Below are 16,398 nucleotides of genomic sequence, written 5' to 3'. Positions count from 1 at the left end.
ATTTTTCAGCCTAATGATGGCTTGCTTCACTGATAGTGACAGCTCTTTGCATCTCATATTGAGAGTGGACAGCAACTGATTCCAAATGCAAATGTCACACCTAGAATCAACTCCAGACCTTTTACCTGCTTAATTGATAATGAAATAACGATGGAATAGCCCACACCTGTCCATGAAATAGCTTTTGAGTTGATAGTCCTATTACTTTGGGCCCCTTAAAAAGTGGGAGGCACATATAGAAACCGTTGTAATTCCTACACCGTTCTCCTGATTTGGATGTAATTACCCTCAAATTAAATCTGAAAGTCTGCAGTTAAAGCACATCTTGTTTGTTTCATTTCAAAGCCATTGTGGTGGTGAATAGAGGCCAAAATATGAAAATTCTGTCAATGTCCCAATATTTATGCACCTGACTGTATTTAGTAAAAAGTCCTGAAAGTGGTATTAAAATATCAGCATTTTTCGCCAGCCTTATCTCATTATATTTGATCGAAACCTCATCCTGTCGGGACAGTTGATTCTATTTCCCCTTCAGCTTAAGGACCTGGACATGATATCATTGAGGGTGGAAGTGCGTTCCATGCCCTGACAGCGCTGTTATTTTGTCTCAAATTTCTCATCTGGCCACCAATAGTAAAAATGTGTACTCTCGCGGTCTCGCCACACTTCGAGTACGGTGGGCTTGCTTCGCTCGCCACAGGTTACTACCACTCTGTTCAAGTGTAGAGTAACTGATGACGTCAGCGTCCATTCAGTGAAGGGTATCTAGTCGCAAGCATGCTGGGACAGACCATGCTTTACAGGGAATAAACTGCCGCAAAAGCAAAAGAGGTCATTAATCATCCACCGCGCAGACATGGAGTCACGCATGGCAGACGCGGGGGACCCATGATAGTGGTGCACTCTGCGAGACAGAAGGAAGAGACCTGGCTCTTCCCTGCTCTTCTCCAGTGCAAGCGGGCATGACGCCATCCAGAGATGGTGCCGTGTATTACACAAAATATTCGCTTCTCTACTTAAAATAAATATCGTTCCTGGGAAACCCCCATTACTACCTATGGGAGCTGCATGAATCTGACATGAGAAAATAAAAGGTGGAGAAAAGTGATTTCTCTGCACTTTTCACTGTACTAAATATGGAGAAGGACTATTTTAGATTATCTCCAGCTAAAATGCAGGCTGAGACACGACCCGAAAACAACACGTCTCCAATCAAGGAGCCACTGTCCCATTGCTGCCCACAAATGGTCCCTGCCTATCAATCACTTTGCGAATGAATCCGCACTGCGAGCAACAACAAAAATGAAACTTGACGCATGCGCAGAGCAACTCAGTCTTTTACCAGTTTGACGCTTCTCTTTCTACAATACGTCCGTGTGCACTAGTCCCAAAGGTGCTCTGGATGTTGACTTTGGAAAGGGGTAACTTTCCTTCACCCAATTTTCACACTCTGGTCTTTCTGGGTTGCTCATCATGCCATCTAGAGATTTCTGTACATTGTCATTACCTAGGTGACCCAGTCTCCTATGCCATAGTTCCACATACTGCTGGGAATTTGAAGTTGCCATCGCACAACACTCCTCAGTTTCTAGGTGTTGGCACCGGGCTGTTGTTGCAATTAAAGGGCTGTAATATATTTTAGCTACCGGGCCATTCATCATCAGGGGTCTGAAAAGGACCCCTGATATTCAGCAAACTCCGAAAAATGAAAGTTTTCGGAGTTTGCTTCCGAGAACAAGCGCCATCTTCAGATGGCGCTTGTTCTCAGATCTCTGCCCCTTCCTATGGGAACGAGTTCCGGGGATGCGCAGTGGGATCCAAGCCGATCCCTCTGCTGCCTCCTCACTACCTCCCGAGCAGCTGTGCGCATGTGCGCATGTGTGCCTTGGGTGCATAGCCGGACAACGGGGAGGAGGTAAGTAACGCAGCTACTTATGTAGCTGTGATACTAACTGAGGGGACAGCTGCTTTTTGGAGCAGCTGTCTTAGCACTGGAGCAATGTTGAATTGCTCCGGTGTAATCTATCCCCCCCACTGCGAGTTGGACACTTAAGTATCCCTCGCAGCGAGTTCAATACTTCATCATCGAAAGCCATACGGCCTTCGATGATGAATAGGCCCCTTAGAGTGTGGAGCCAGTACTCGGGCCCTTCATTGCTCTCGACAGCCCTGAATACAATACTGTCCTCAAGAAGAAGAAAAGATAAAACAACAAGCACTTTAATATAATTGTCTAACAATGAAAATTCCACTTTATCAAAACATAGCTCATGGCTTTGTTTTTGTTGTTGTTGTCAGCGGTGGTTATTCTTTAACTGCAAGGATAGTGGTATCTGAAGATGTATTGTTGATACATATCTATCTTTACTAGTGTTATTAATATTGTTGTTACTGTGATGGCTGTCTTATCTCACTTGACTTGCTTGGGCAGCTGTCAGAATAGTTCATGGAGCTACAGAGACAAGTGGGCATACAGCTTGTACTTGGCTAACCATTGTGTTTTTTATTTATTAGGGTAGGTAAATATTTGCTGGGGAAATCATTTCCTACAGCCCTTCTATTGTACTTTCTTCTTGTGGAACAGAATCAATTAAGTACTGCTGAGACAACGGAATTGTGCTGGATACTGCCTACATTCCATTTCCTTGTTTTAGCCTTAGAAACTGAAGCACCACAAGGAAACGGTCACAAAACCAGAGCCGGCCCTAGCCAAATTAGTGCCCTAGGCAAGATTTTGGGTGGTGCACCCCTCCACATGGGATTATGGAAAGGGGTGTGAGCAGCACCGACCCTCACCCACCACCTCTATCCCAGCAGAGCACCCCTCTCTCATTAGTGAGCACCACAGCACCCCAGCCCTCTCCAAGTTTCAAACTTACTTTACTTGAGCGCAGCCTGCAGAGCCATCCGACTCAAGGTACAGCAAACCGCGGACGGCGGACCAGCTTTTCCCATCTCAGGCTGGCAGTTGATTGCTGGAGGTGGAACCCACGGCCGTGAGGTGTGACTCACTACTCCGAGCTCCACAAAGGCCCATGGTGCAGCAGCCCTCCTGTGACCATTTACTTATAGTAGTGAATGAGCCTCTGCCCATGTGCAGAAGCTCATTCTGATTGTGTGACGCTTCAGAGCCAGGCTGGCACTAAACACTAGCCACTGTCCAGGTGTTCCGCCCCTGCAAACTGCTGCCGGCTGTTCCGCTGCTACCCGGCCACTGTTTGCAGCTGCCAGGCCCGATCGGAGCTGAGCGCTTATCGAGGACGCTATGCAACGGCAGTAGCGGATGCCAGAGTGTCTACCCAGCCGGCAGCATGTGCCCTGGCTGTGCCTGCACCAAACTTCCACCGGCCCGAGACAGGCTTGGATGCCCCTAGGCATTTGCTTAGTTTGTCTATGCCTAGGGTCGGCTCTGCACAAAACCTATTCTGGTGTGCCATTTGGGCTGAGGTTTCCATACTGAGCAGAATATATCGCTCTATTAGAATTCTCAGTTGCAAGAAGCGATTGCTGAGATTTGTAGTTCCTGTTCCAAGCAATTCAAAATCTCATTATCCTACTACTGGCATATTTAAAAAAATATATAATAAATACATTCGTCAGTTCGACAATCATTATATCGACAATTAGGAGATGACAGGACTATTCCCGGCAAGGTTCAAATACAAGTTAGAGCATTTTAACTGTGTTGCTAGAATAAGTGTAATGATACTAGTAAGGTCATACAATTGAACACAAATGCACACACCTGGGAGGAAACCCACCTAAACATGTGGAAAACATACAAACTACACACCAATAGGCCATGACCAGGAATTGAACTCATGACTTTAGTGCTGTGAAGATGCGATGCTAACCGTGACACCATCCGTGCTGTCCTAGCAAGCAAGCGGTCTCCTCTATGGATGACTCGTGGCCTGCTTCGGAGATGGACGGAATTGCAGAGCCGCACACAAGCAGCTGTGCAATTCCGTCCATCTAAAATGCTAACGCAGAAGGTGGAGTCTATAGGAAACAGACACTACCGTGCTGCACCTGCGATCCCAGCGCTGCGACCGAGGACCACCTGGTCCTGGCAGCTGAAAGGCCAGGAAATCTGTGTTTCCAGGAGCGGTGGCCAGCCCCGCCACCTGCTCTGCCCTGCAATCGCTGCAGCATGTCAATCATGCTGAGATTTGCTGCGGGCATGATCACAGGACCCGTTCTGCACATGTGCAGACCACTCGCCATCGGAGATGTACAGTACGCTAACCATCATGTTAGTGTACATCTCTGCATCATGCCCTCGGTACAGAGGCCCTGATTCAGAGCCGGATTCTCTTTCAGAGCGCTTGCTTTGAATTGGGGCGGCATTATTTTTTTTTGTGTCGACCTCCTGGCTGCTCGCTAAGCTGTGTGTGACCACCCACAGCTTTTGCGAGCGGCCAGGTGATGGTCGCAATGGTCGCGATCATCGGGCTTGCGACGAGACCCATGTGGTAGGGTCTCGTCCATCGCAAGCCCCAGTGAGCTTCCGGCTCTAATAGAGCCGGAAGCTCGCTACTGAGGCTGCCCCCAAACGGCAGGCGTTCCTTCGGGAACGCCTCCGTTTGGCCAGCCATCCCTCCTGCCCGCCTCCAAAATCGGGCGCGCTGTCAATCACAATCGACAGCCACCCCGTTTTGGTGCGAGACCCGTAGCGATGGAGCGCCCGTCGCTGGCCAGGTCTCGCGCATGCGCATGCCGGAACCGGCTCCGGCGTGTGCATGCGCAGTGGGGGAGCATCGACCTGCTTGCGAGCGCTCTGCGCTCGCGAGCGGGTCTGAATCAGGCCCAGAGTTGTTTTAAGTAAGGGCCTGATTCAGAGCCGGACGCTATTTGCGCTCGCTCGTTCAGAAAAAGGGGCCGGCTTTTTAAATTGAGCGCTCGCTCTTTGCGGTCTGTTGACGCCTCTGTCTGAGCGAGCGAACGAAATATGCGCTCGCTATTTTGTAAAGACGCCCCCTGGCCGCTCGCATCATACGTCATCTCCGCTATTTATTAGATTAATCGAGTACATCGAAAGGCATCTGAACTGCTCGCAGTGCTTGTGGTTGGATTTTCCTACCGCAATCATGCGAACAGTTCAGGCTAAGAGACAACCAAGTGACGTGGCCGATGATGCTGCTTTGTTAATTATGCACACCCTTAAAACGCCCGTTTTGACCGTTTGGCACGCCTGCGTTCGGATCTCCACTCCCCGTTTTCAAGCACCTTCCCCTGTTACCACCCACAAACGCCTCATCCTGTCACTCAAATTAGCAGGCACTCGCAATTTTGCGAACACACGATTTCTGACTGCACTGACTGGTTGGCGCATGCGCATTACGACCCATACGCATGCGCAGATGTGCGAACATCGCTCGGAGGGAACGAGCGGCCGCTTACGAGTGGCTCTGAATCAGGCCCAGAGTTGTTTGAAATAAATCCACACGTTACCTAGGAAGGTGGATTTGAATAAGTGTATGTTCCTTCTGTCCTGAGAAGCAATTCAGCCAGAAACTCTACTCCCGCCTAGATTCTGGCATGGAATGAGCCAGTGACAAGCAATCATCGGTTATTCCTCATTATCAGATTGGTATTCTATTCAGGCAGTACAGAGTCCAACTTTATAATCTCTCAGCTATCTGAACACTTAGCAACCGCCCAGCAGCTCAGTGTGTAAGCAATTAGCCTGGATGACAATGCCACTGACATGTTTCCTACACAAACGCTGCTGACTGAAATGACAGGGCCATAGGAGGGCTTCTCTTATGCTATCAGGACTTTTATGCATTAGAACAACCTCCGTAACAAGGTCCGCCAGACGCAATGTGTACGCTGCTTTGTTTAAGAGAACGACCAATAAAAGTCACATAAACATACTTTACATTTTCAGAAGCTAATCTGAGCTAATGGTTTCTCTGAGGTAACCCAGTGATCAGGGGGCTTATTTCATTCCACAATAAAAGCTATTGCCGTGTGCTTAGAAGGATAGAGACTGCGCATATTTGGAGGCGTTCCTAATTTAATAGCAGTCTCTGTCGAGATGCCAGCGTTGGGATCCTGAGCGCCGGGATCTCATACCCAACTGGTGCAGATACTGTATATCGGCCATGTGTTGTGCTACACAGCCGATGCCATGTGTCTGTGAGCGACACGTCGGTGGTACACACCGGCCGATGTGCTCGCGATATAGCGGCCGTTCGATTGAACGGCCGATAAATCGCCCAGTGTGTACCCAGCTTCAGTTTACTGTTCTGGGTGTTCATTTCTGTCACTAACCATAAATCTGAACATTGCTATGGAAAGTCTTCTATGGAGCCTATAAATGAGCTTATTTATAAACATTCTGGACCTTATTCAGAGGCGGCCGTACGGTCTACGACCGCACGGCCGCCTCGATGTTTGGCCAGTGCGCATGCGCACGAGGGAGCCGGCTCCCTCGTGCGCATGCGTGAGACCCGCTATGACCAACAGCGCTGGTCGTAGCGGGTCTCTTTCCAAATGGGGCGAGCTGTCGATGTTGATTGACAGCTCGCCCCGTTTGGAAGGTGGGCCTGGGGGGGCGGCAGCCCAAACGGAGGCGTTCCCATGGGAACGCCTACCGTTTGGGGGAGGCCCCACTGACATCACTAGTGATGTCAGTGGAGAGCTTCCGGCTCTGACAGAGCCAGAAGCTCTCCGGGGCTTACGACAAGTGAGACCCTACCCTAGGGTCTCGTCGTAAGCCCCGATGGTCGCGATGGTCTCTGACCATCGCGACCATCACCCTAGCGGTCGTTAGAGCTGTGGGTGATAACCCACAGCCTAACGACCGCAACAGAGGCGGGCAGTCAGGATGCAAGTGGCCGTCCAGTTTCTGAGCGACCGCTTGCATCCTCCGACCGCCTCTGAATGAGGGCCAAAGTGTGTTAAACTGGGTACAACATATGTTTTGGGCACCTGTATTTTTTCATAGGAGACGCTATTAATCAGTGACTACAGGGCCTAGTAATAACAGGAAGAAGATCCTGAATCCACCAAACAAATGGCAGTTTTCGTTGAATGCAGAGCTCCCAATTTTTCAATTCCCACAGTTGGCCATTGGCCATGGCCGGGCATTTACAGCGGTGGCCACCATGGCAGTGGTTTTCATGCATCAGCTTCCCAGGGCAAAGCATGTGAACAGCAGCAATACCTCTTCTGCCGTCTGAGCTCCTATGCCAGGGGTAGGCAACCTGTGGTGCTCCAGCCGCCGTGGACAACACATCCCAGGATGCCCTACCACAGTTTTAGCATGCACCAACAGAAGCACTGTGGCAGGGCATGCTGGGAGCTGGAGTGCCACAGGTTGCCCACACTTGTTCTATGCTATCAGAATGGTGAAAGCAGATGTGGCACCATGAAATAATGCTAAATTATCCAAATAAACATTTTTTTTCTTACAACTATATTTAAAAAAAAAAATATATATATATATATATATATATACTTTTATTTTTTATATATATATATATATAATTTTATTTATATCTTTACAAATCTGGACCTGGGACCCATGCTCGCCTGCTCAGAAGGGACCCAGTGAGTCTTTGGTCAGGATTTTTTGGTTACGTTAAATACATCTCGAATAAAGTAATCTGACTATTAGAACTATTTGATAAACGGGCCCCTCTCATAATAAAATACTAAACTAACCAGCATGGGAAATATAAAAACTTGCTGACAGCCGAAAAGTAAAAAGTAATTGTGCGTAAGATTTAAACAGAATATCACATGTATAATGCAGCTTCTGGCTCTAGCTACCACACACATACAATGTTCTGTACACCCAAAATCCTATTTGAAGAGCACAGATCCATATCACAGACAGCATGGGGAGAGATGTATCAAGCTATGTGTGATCACTATCAGCGATTCCTATACAACAGTGACTTTCTTATCGCATTATCAGGATAGGGGCAAAAGGGCTATTTTTGTTTAACCTTTAATCATCTCCAGCAGTGTCAGCAGAGGAACTGGATTTCTCAAAGGGAGTTTATTTCCAGAACGCTGCTCCAGTGCCTTCAGCGTTATTTGTTATTACATAGAAGTACATTAATGGAGAAAGAGAGACAGAGCCAAATATAGTCTTCTCTCTTTGGTGACTCACTCTCCTGTGTATCATTAGCAACTTAAAGTAAAGCTCCGCTCCCATTTATTCCTGTAGTAGTTTTCAGCTCAGGGAGCATCGGGGAGACTTGTTTGTTAACAGTAAAGAAGAAAAAAAAAAAAAGCTGCAAAGGACTGATACTAGTTTTTTTAGTTTTTTTTTATGGAGCCGGTTTTGCAATAAATCGTGATATGTTTGGTTTATTTATTTTGTTTTGCTCGTAGTACTTTTGTATACATTGAAAGAGATTAAGCTCAATTGAAATAGTGTAATGTCTCTGTTAGGGGCCTATTCATCAACGTGAATGGGTCCATTTTTCACAAACGGACCCATTCATTTAAGTTGCAAGGCAGGAGGTTTCACGGATGTTGCAAGACACTGAAACCCCTATGTTCCATGCAAGGCCGGATCAAGGTCTGTGGGGGCCCCTGGGCAACAAACTTGTGGGGGCCCCTCTATACCACCGTTTCTTGTCATGCGAGGAACATTTTTCTTTCTTTCTATTCACCTTAATGCCCCAAGTAGTAATGCCCCTCTTGCTATGCCAACTGCAGTAGTGCCCCTTATATAGTGCCCCCAGTAGTGGTCCCCCCCTATGCAGTGCCCCTTGTATTGATCCCCCAGTAGTAGCCCCCCTATGCATTGCCCCCAGTAGTAGTCCCCCATATGCATTGCCCCCAGCAGTAGTCCCCACTATACAGTGCCCCCAGTAGTAGTCCCCCCTATGCATTGCCCCCAGTAGTAGTCCCCCTATACAGTGCCCCAAGTAGTAGTACCCCCTATGCATTGCCCCCAGTAGTAGTCCCCCTTATGCATTGCCCCAGTAGTAGCCCCCCCTATGCATTGCCCCCAGTAGTAGTTCCCCTATACAGTGCCCCAGTAGTAGTCCCCCTATGCATTGCCCCCAGTAGTAGTCCCCCCTATACAGTGCCCATGTAGTAGTCCCCTCTATGCATTGCCCCCAGTAGTAGTCCCCCCTATACAGTGCCCCCAGTAGTAGTCCTAGTCCCCCCTATACATTGCCCCAGTAGTAGTCCCCCCCTATGCAGTGCCCCAGTAGTAGTCCCCCCCATGCAGTGCCCCCAGTAGTAGTCCCCCCTATGCATTGCCCCCAGTAGTAGTCCCCCTATACAGTGCCCCCAGTAGTAGTCCCCCCTATGCATTGCCCCCAGTAGTAGACCCCCCTATACAGTGCCCCCAGTAGTAGTCCCCCTATGCATTGCCCCCAGTAGTAGTCCCCCCTATACAGTGCCCCCAGTAGTAGTCCCCCTATGCATTGCCCCAGTAGTAGTCCCCCCTATGCATTGCCCCCAGTAGTAGTCCCCCCTATGCATTTCCCCCAGTAGTAGTCCCCCCTATACAGTGCCCCCAGTAGTAGTTCCCCCCTATGCATTGCCCCCAGTAGTAGTCCCCCCTATGCATTGCCCCCAGTAGTAGTCCCCCCTATGCATTTCCCCCAGTAGTAGTCCCCCCTATACAGTGCCCCCAGTAGTAGTTCCCCCCTATGCATTGCCCCCAGTAGTAGTCCCCCTTATGCATTGCCCCAGTAGTAGTCCCCCCTATGAATTGCCCCCAGTAGTAGTTCCCCTATACAGTACCCCAGTAGTAGTCCCCCATATGCATTGCCCCCAGTAGCAGTCCCCCCTATACAGTGCCCCCAGTAGTAGTCCCCCTATGCATTGCCCCCAGTAGTAGTCCCCCCCTATACAGTGCCCCCAGTAGTAGTCCCCCATATGCATTGCCCCCAGCAGTAGTCCCCACTATACAGTGCCCCCAGTAGTAGTCCCCCCTATGCATTGCCCCCAGTAGTAGTCCCCCTATACAGTGCCCCCAGTAGTAGTCCCCCCTATGCATTGCCCCCAGTAGTAGTCCCCCCTATACAGTGCCCCCAGTAGTAGTCCCCCTATGCATTGCCCCCAGTAGTAGTCCCCCCCTATACAGTGCCCCCAGTAGTAGTCCCCCTATGCATTGCCCCCAGTAGTAGTCTCCCCTATGCATTTCTCCCAGTAGTAGTCCCCCCTATGCATTTCTCCCAGTAGTAGTCCCCCCTATACAGTGCCCCCAGTAGAAGTCCCCCCTATACATTGCCCCAGTAGTAGTCCCCCCCTATGCATTGCCCCCAGTAGTAGTCTCCCCTATGCATTGCCCCCAGTAGTAGTCCCCCCTATACAGTGCCCCCAGTAGTAGTCCCCCTATGCATTGCCCCCAGTAGTAGTCCCCCCCTATACAGTGCCCCCAGTAGTAGTCCCCCTATGCATTGCCCCCAGTAGTAGTCTCCCCTATGCATTTCTCCCAGTAGTAGTCCCCCCTATGCATTTCTCCCAGTAGTAGTCCCCCCTATACAGTGCCCCCAGTAGAAGTCCCCCCTATACATTGCCCCAGTAGTAGTCCCCCCCTATGCATTGCCCCCAGTAGTAGTCCCCCCTATGCATTGCCCCCAGTAGTAGTCCCCCTATACAGTGCCCCCAGTAGAAGTCCCCCCTATACATTGCCCCAGTAGTAGTCCCCCCCTATGCATTGCCCCCAGTAGTAGTCCCCCCTATGCATTGCCCCCAGTAGTAGTCCCCCCTATACAGTGCCCCCAGTAGTAGTACCCCTATGCATTGCCCCCAGTAGTAGTCCCCCCTATACAGTGCCCCCAGTAGTAGTCCCCCTATGCATTGCCCCCAGTAGTAGTCCCCCCTATGCATTGACCCCTGTAGCGGCCCCCCTCTATGCAGTGCCAGTGCCCCTTGTACACACACAAAAACAAAACACAACTTACCTGAATCCCCGCACCTGACGCAACTGCTGCTGTCCGCTCCGAGTCCCGGCTCTTCTCCTGCACTATGGGAGAGACGTCAGCGTCATGACATCTCTCCCATCACACGCTGCGGGGGAAGCCGGAAGACGGAGCTCATGAGTGAGCTCCAGCCGGCCCCCTCAGTTGACGAAGCAGCCAATGAGAGTCTGTCTGACTCTCATCGGCTGCTATAACAAACACCGGCAGCTGTGTGTTTGTCACTGTGTAGTGTGGCCGCGCTCACTGCGGTCTACATTACATTAGCGGCGGGGACCCTAGCGGCGGGTGCAGACAGCGCACCACTGCTAGTGGGGGCCCCTCCATGTGTGGGGGCCCAGGGACGACCGCCCCTCTCGCCCCCCCTCTTAATCCGGCCCTGGTTCCATGCGTCCCACTCCCCATATACTTCTATTTTCAGACTTGACTCATGCCGGCTTCAGGTGGAGTCAGACTGCTAAGCCCCTCTCATCTGGCGGGATGTACTAAGTATCCGCGATGCAGTACATCTCCCCTGACTTTGGGTACATACCGCTGTGGAACCCAACTAGCAGCCACAGTAATGTTAGGACTTGGCGGGACACCTGCTTTTCTATTAGTAGTCCGGGGGGTCGGGAGCAGCACCTGATATTCGGGAGGCTCCCTACCAAATCGGGAGGGCAGGCAAGCCTGAGTTAGACACATCATTTTAGTTATTCCATTAGTGATGAATTGTGTATTTATCAAATTTTGAGAACTTCCACAATTAATTTTGTGCCATATTTGTCAAAGCAGTTCAGCTGGGACAGCGGTTCTGATAAGATGCCATGTTTAATAATAGCTTTCACTATAACTATGCTGGCGGGTTTAGGCTCAGCCACAAAATTGCGCATAAGCGGAAATCAGGTCACACATGTTCATAGCGAAAATAATGTGATGAAGATCGGTAGGAGTTCCAGGCCACCGGGCAGGGATCGGAAGATTCCTATCCGGCCGGGCTTTCCCCGATCGCAGGATTTATCACTTTGTCAACTTGAATAAATAGGGCCTTTAAGGAAAGCTGGCGGGCATAAAAAAACCTCCCAAAAATATCCTTCTGCATTAACTAACAAAACCAAAAACTCTTGAATTGCTGCATAACTATAATTGACACCCTATTGCGATGTCTCTGCTTAAAATAATTTTCTTGTACTTACAGTATACAAATTTTCCATGTGGATATTTCTACATTCAGTCCATGGCAAAGATCATTTAATAACAATGCATTTAGGTGCGAAATTTGCACTAAAATATTGTAACCAATCATATACTTACTTTCATTGTCTAACTTGCACTAGACATGTAGCCAACTTGTCTTCCTGTCTCTAAGGGGTAAATTTACTAAGATGGGAGTTTTATTATTGCTATGGGCAACATTATCTCTTAATAGAACTTGGTTAGCTCTTGCTTACTTTTTGTTATATTTGTGCAGCTTACTGGACACGTACACGCCAGTCAGGGCTGGATTAAGGCTTGTGGGGGCCCTGGTGCAACTAAGTTGTGGGGGCCCCCTCCAAGGAAACACGGTGCCTGTGCCTACATCCCATCCCCCTCCAGCCCTATACGGAGCCTCTCTCACTTGATGTGTCCTGACCGCGAGAGCTGCTCCTGGGTTCCCACCTCAGCATCACGGACAAGTCACATGACGCTGATTAGGGGGCTTGGGAGCCGCTCTGCGTCTGTGCTCCATGCAATAGAACAGCCGCGGCTTCTGATCCTGGCCTCCATCCGGGAACAGGTGCCACTGGACACCTGTTCTCGGCAGGGTCACATCACCCCTGTCTGGGGGCCCCTCTATGTGTGGGGTCCCCGGGACGAACGCCCCTGTTGCCCACCCCCCTTAATCCGGCCCTGACGCCAGCAATAATGCCACTGCCTGCCCATGTAATGTCACATGTACTCCATGCCAGTCACATGACATCTATTTGGTTTTGAAAAGGGTAAGCCTTGATTTATCTTGAGCAAGATAATACTTCAATGCAGGAATACTGGAGACCTGCTTTCTATGGACCGTGGGCCTGATTGGAGGAGATTACCAATCCCATCAATGGCCGCCCCAGGCTAGGAAATATGGTCCAAACATGTAGATATCTGGGGAAGAGACAGCACCAGGATGCACTATGGGAGGAAGGCAAGCGGAGGCAGTGTGATGCTCTGGGCAATGCTCTGCTGGAATTCCTTGGGTCCTGGCATTCATGTGGATGTTACTTTGACTTGTACCACCTACCTAAACATTGAATTCCCCCTCACGACAAAGGTATTTCTTGATAGCAGTGGTCTCTTTCAGTAGGACAATGCATCCCTGCCACACTGCAATAATTGTTCAGGAATGGTTTGAGGAACAAAATAAAGACTTCAAGGTGTTGACTTGGCCTCCAAATACCCCAGATCTCATTTCAAGGAGCATCTGTGGGATGTGATGGGAAAACAAGTCTGAGCCATGGAGGCCCCTCCTCAAAACTTACAAGACTTAAAGGTTCTGCTGCTAACGTCTTGGAGCTGGATACCAATGGACACCTTAGGAGGTCTTGTGGAGTCCATGCCACGACAGGTCAGAGCTGTTTTAGCTGCACAAGGGGGACCTACGCCATATTAAGCAGGTGGTTATAATGTTACGACTGATGGGTGTATAAATGCACACAGTAAAAATGCAAAGTACCATTCGACAAAAAAATCAGGACTAGTGTCCATGTTTTTGCCACTGTGATACTATATTTTACTATGTATTTTCCATTTGTCCCATCTCTCCCCAAATTTGTTTTTGTCTCTGTAGAGATTGAATATAAAATGACTAAAAACTGGAATGATATATAGAAGAGACTCTTCTTAGGTGTTCCCGTATTAGAGTGCAGAAGGAGAAGACGGTGGCGGCCAGGCCTGCAGCGAAACATTAAAAGCCAGGGAGGAAACAATGTGCTCTACAAGGAGAACTAATAGACATCATCTCTTATCATTTAATTGCCCCTCTCAATAGAAGCAGATTTCCCACAGACCTCTGTGCTTTCTGGGGAGGTTGTGCTGCTTTTCACATCACTTAACTCACATTCTCTCTTTTTTTTTTTTCTATTTTAGAAGATTCCCGGTCCCGGAACGTATGATCCGACAAGACAGCTACTGAAACAACCACCCACAGTTGCCAGAATGGGTCGCTTGCACGGTCTTTTCTTCCGTAATTCATTTGACTTTTAAATTGTGAATCAGAGAAGATAATTAGAGATCTGCTTCCTTCTGTTTGTGAAATGTTACGGCGCGATGTATACACCAGTCAGCAGCTGGCGAGCAGCTGTCTGCGCAGGTCTTGTACTGTCCCAAATATCATAATGCACTCGGTCAGAGCGCTCCGGCTTAGCTCCCAGTGTCAGTGTCATAAAGGGAAGCTGCCAGCCACTGATTCCGTTCTGGACAATCAGTATGCTGAGCATAATGCCGACTGAGATATCTGCTTTCCGCTATGTCTCCTATATATAAAGGTCACTTGCGCACTGCAAAATATGCAGACGCGCGGAGCATTTCATTTTGCGCAAATGCCCTTAAATGTCTGCCTCATCATGCATATAGAATGCTCCCAGAAACACACAATACACCTCATTTTCTAGGATTACCCATACTTGTCTATTTTCCAGGTACGTCCGTGAGGCCAGGACCGTAATTAGACCTGTGTAACCTGTAAAATTGCGCAGGGCCCCAGGGGCGTCACCTTTGCTGCCCCATGACACCTATATGTGGCTTGCAAGGTGCCTGGAATGGTACCCTGTAGCCAGTAGAGGTACTGCGAGCATCCAAGGGATGCATCAGGCAAGTGCCCTGCAGCCTGTAGAGCTGCCCGCAGCGTGCTTCGGACGCGCTGAACCTGTAGAGCTGCCCGCAGCGTGCTTCGTACGTGCTGGGCCTGTAGAGCTGCCTGCAGCATGCTTTGGACACGCTGGGCCTGTAGAGCTGCACGCAGCGTCCTTTGGACACACTGGGCCTGTAGAGCTACCCACAGCATGCTTCGGACACACTGGACCTGTAGAGCTGCCCGCAGCGTGCTTCAGACGCACTGGGCCTGTAGAGCTGCCCGCAGCATGCTTCGGACGTGCTGGGCCTGTAGAGCTGCCCACAGTGTGCTTCGGACACGCTGGGCCTGTAGAGCTGCCCGCAGTGTGCTTCGGACACGCTGGGCCTGTAGAGCTGCCCACAGTGTGCTTCGGACACGCTGGGCCTGTAGAGCTGCCCGCAGCATGCTTCGGACGCGCTGGGTCTGTAGAGCTGCCCGCAGCGTGCTTCGGACGCGCTTCGGACACGCTGGGCCTGTAGAGCTGTCCACAGCATGCTTCGGACGCACTGGGTCTATAGAGCTGCCCGCAGCGTGCTTCGGACGCGCTGGGCCTGTAGAGCTGCCCGCAGCGTGCTTCGGATGCGCTGGGCCTGTAGAGCTGCCCGCAGTGTGCTTCGGACATGCTGGGCCTGTAGAGCTGCCCGCAGCATGCTTCGGACATGCTGGTCCCGTAGAGCTGCCTGCAGCGTGCATCGAACGCACTGGACCTGTAGAGCTGCCGACAGCGGGCTTCGGACACGCTGAGCAGTGCTCAACTTCCCAAAGTTGCCGACCCCACCTCATAGGCGTGATGTCATGACATCACAAGATTAATGGGCGGGGACAGCACAACGTGCACTGCCATCCTATTAGGACACTGCATTAAACTATTGAATCTTGGGAGTATCACGTACTGCCAGGAGCAGGTCACCCCCACGCATCCCGCCCATTTCTTAGTGAAATGGACGGGAGAGAGGGCATGATGACACGGTTCTCAGCAAGTTGCGTCACCATGGCTTCGCCCCCATGTGTGCGCTACGCTGTGGTTCATGGTATGGTGGAGCCATAATGACACATTACACCCACCCACCACAGTGGCCACCTTCATCTCCCTTCCCAGAACTGTTCCGGTGGCGACAGACAAGTATGGAATAACCTGTAAATGTGCACAATAAAAATATTACTTTACAGTTTATCTAATTAATGCTTTATGACCGCCTACTGCATTCATTTCACTGTCCCCCCCTCTCTCCCTTAATAGGGCTTGGTTTACTCTTATATATTTGTCAAATAAACAAATAATTTGAGCAATGGGACATCAGGTTTGTTTTTATTATTTCTATGTATACATTTTATTACATGTGTCGCTGTCAAACATTTGTATGTTTCTATTACATAGGAAGGAATGTGATTTCTCCTGAGAGGTGCGTCTTATTGACAGTAGTGTCTGAGGCCGGATTTACACCATGCCTGAGGACATGTAAAAACAAGTTTACAAGGACAAAAATGCATTGTGACCGCCTGCAAACACAAGAGCACCTCTGTAAATGTGTTGTATGTTTTACATGGACGTGACGGAGATGAAAACTGCTGTAATCCAAGGCAGCCATTCAGATTCTATCACACTAGCACAGCGTTTTGCATGCAGATACAGCTGCACTTACCCAGACCACCCCT

General features: G+C 49.8%; 1 protein-coding gene across 1 annotated transcript in view; it reads left to right on the top strand.

Annotated features, from left to right (window-relative positions):
* The window catches only part of STPG4 (sperm-tail PG-rich repeat containing 4), an 87,775-nt gene extending 71,917 nt beyond the window's left edge, over nt 1–15,858 (top strand). The window contains exon 7 of the mRNA XM_088450683.1: nt 13,998–15,858. Coding sequence (XP_088306809.1) covers nt 13,998–14,114 — 117 coding nt within the window. The 3' untranslated portion in view covers nt 14,115–15,858. The remainder of the gene's footprint in view (nt 1–13,997) is intronic.
* Nucleotides 15,859–16,398: the final 540 nt, after the last annotated feature.

Source organism: Taudactylus pleione, unplaced genomic scaffold, assembly GCF_031769625.1.
Source record: "Taudactylus pleione unplaced genomic scaffold, aTauple2 ptg000522l, whole genome shotgun sequence".
Classification (NCBI taxonomy): Eukaryota; Metazoa; Chordata; class Amphibia; order Anura; family Myobatrachidae; genus Taudactylus; species Taudactylus pleione.
This window is presented reverse-complemented; position numbering and strand designations above follow the sequence as displayed.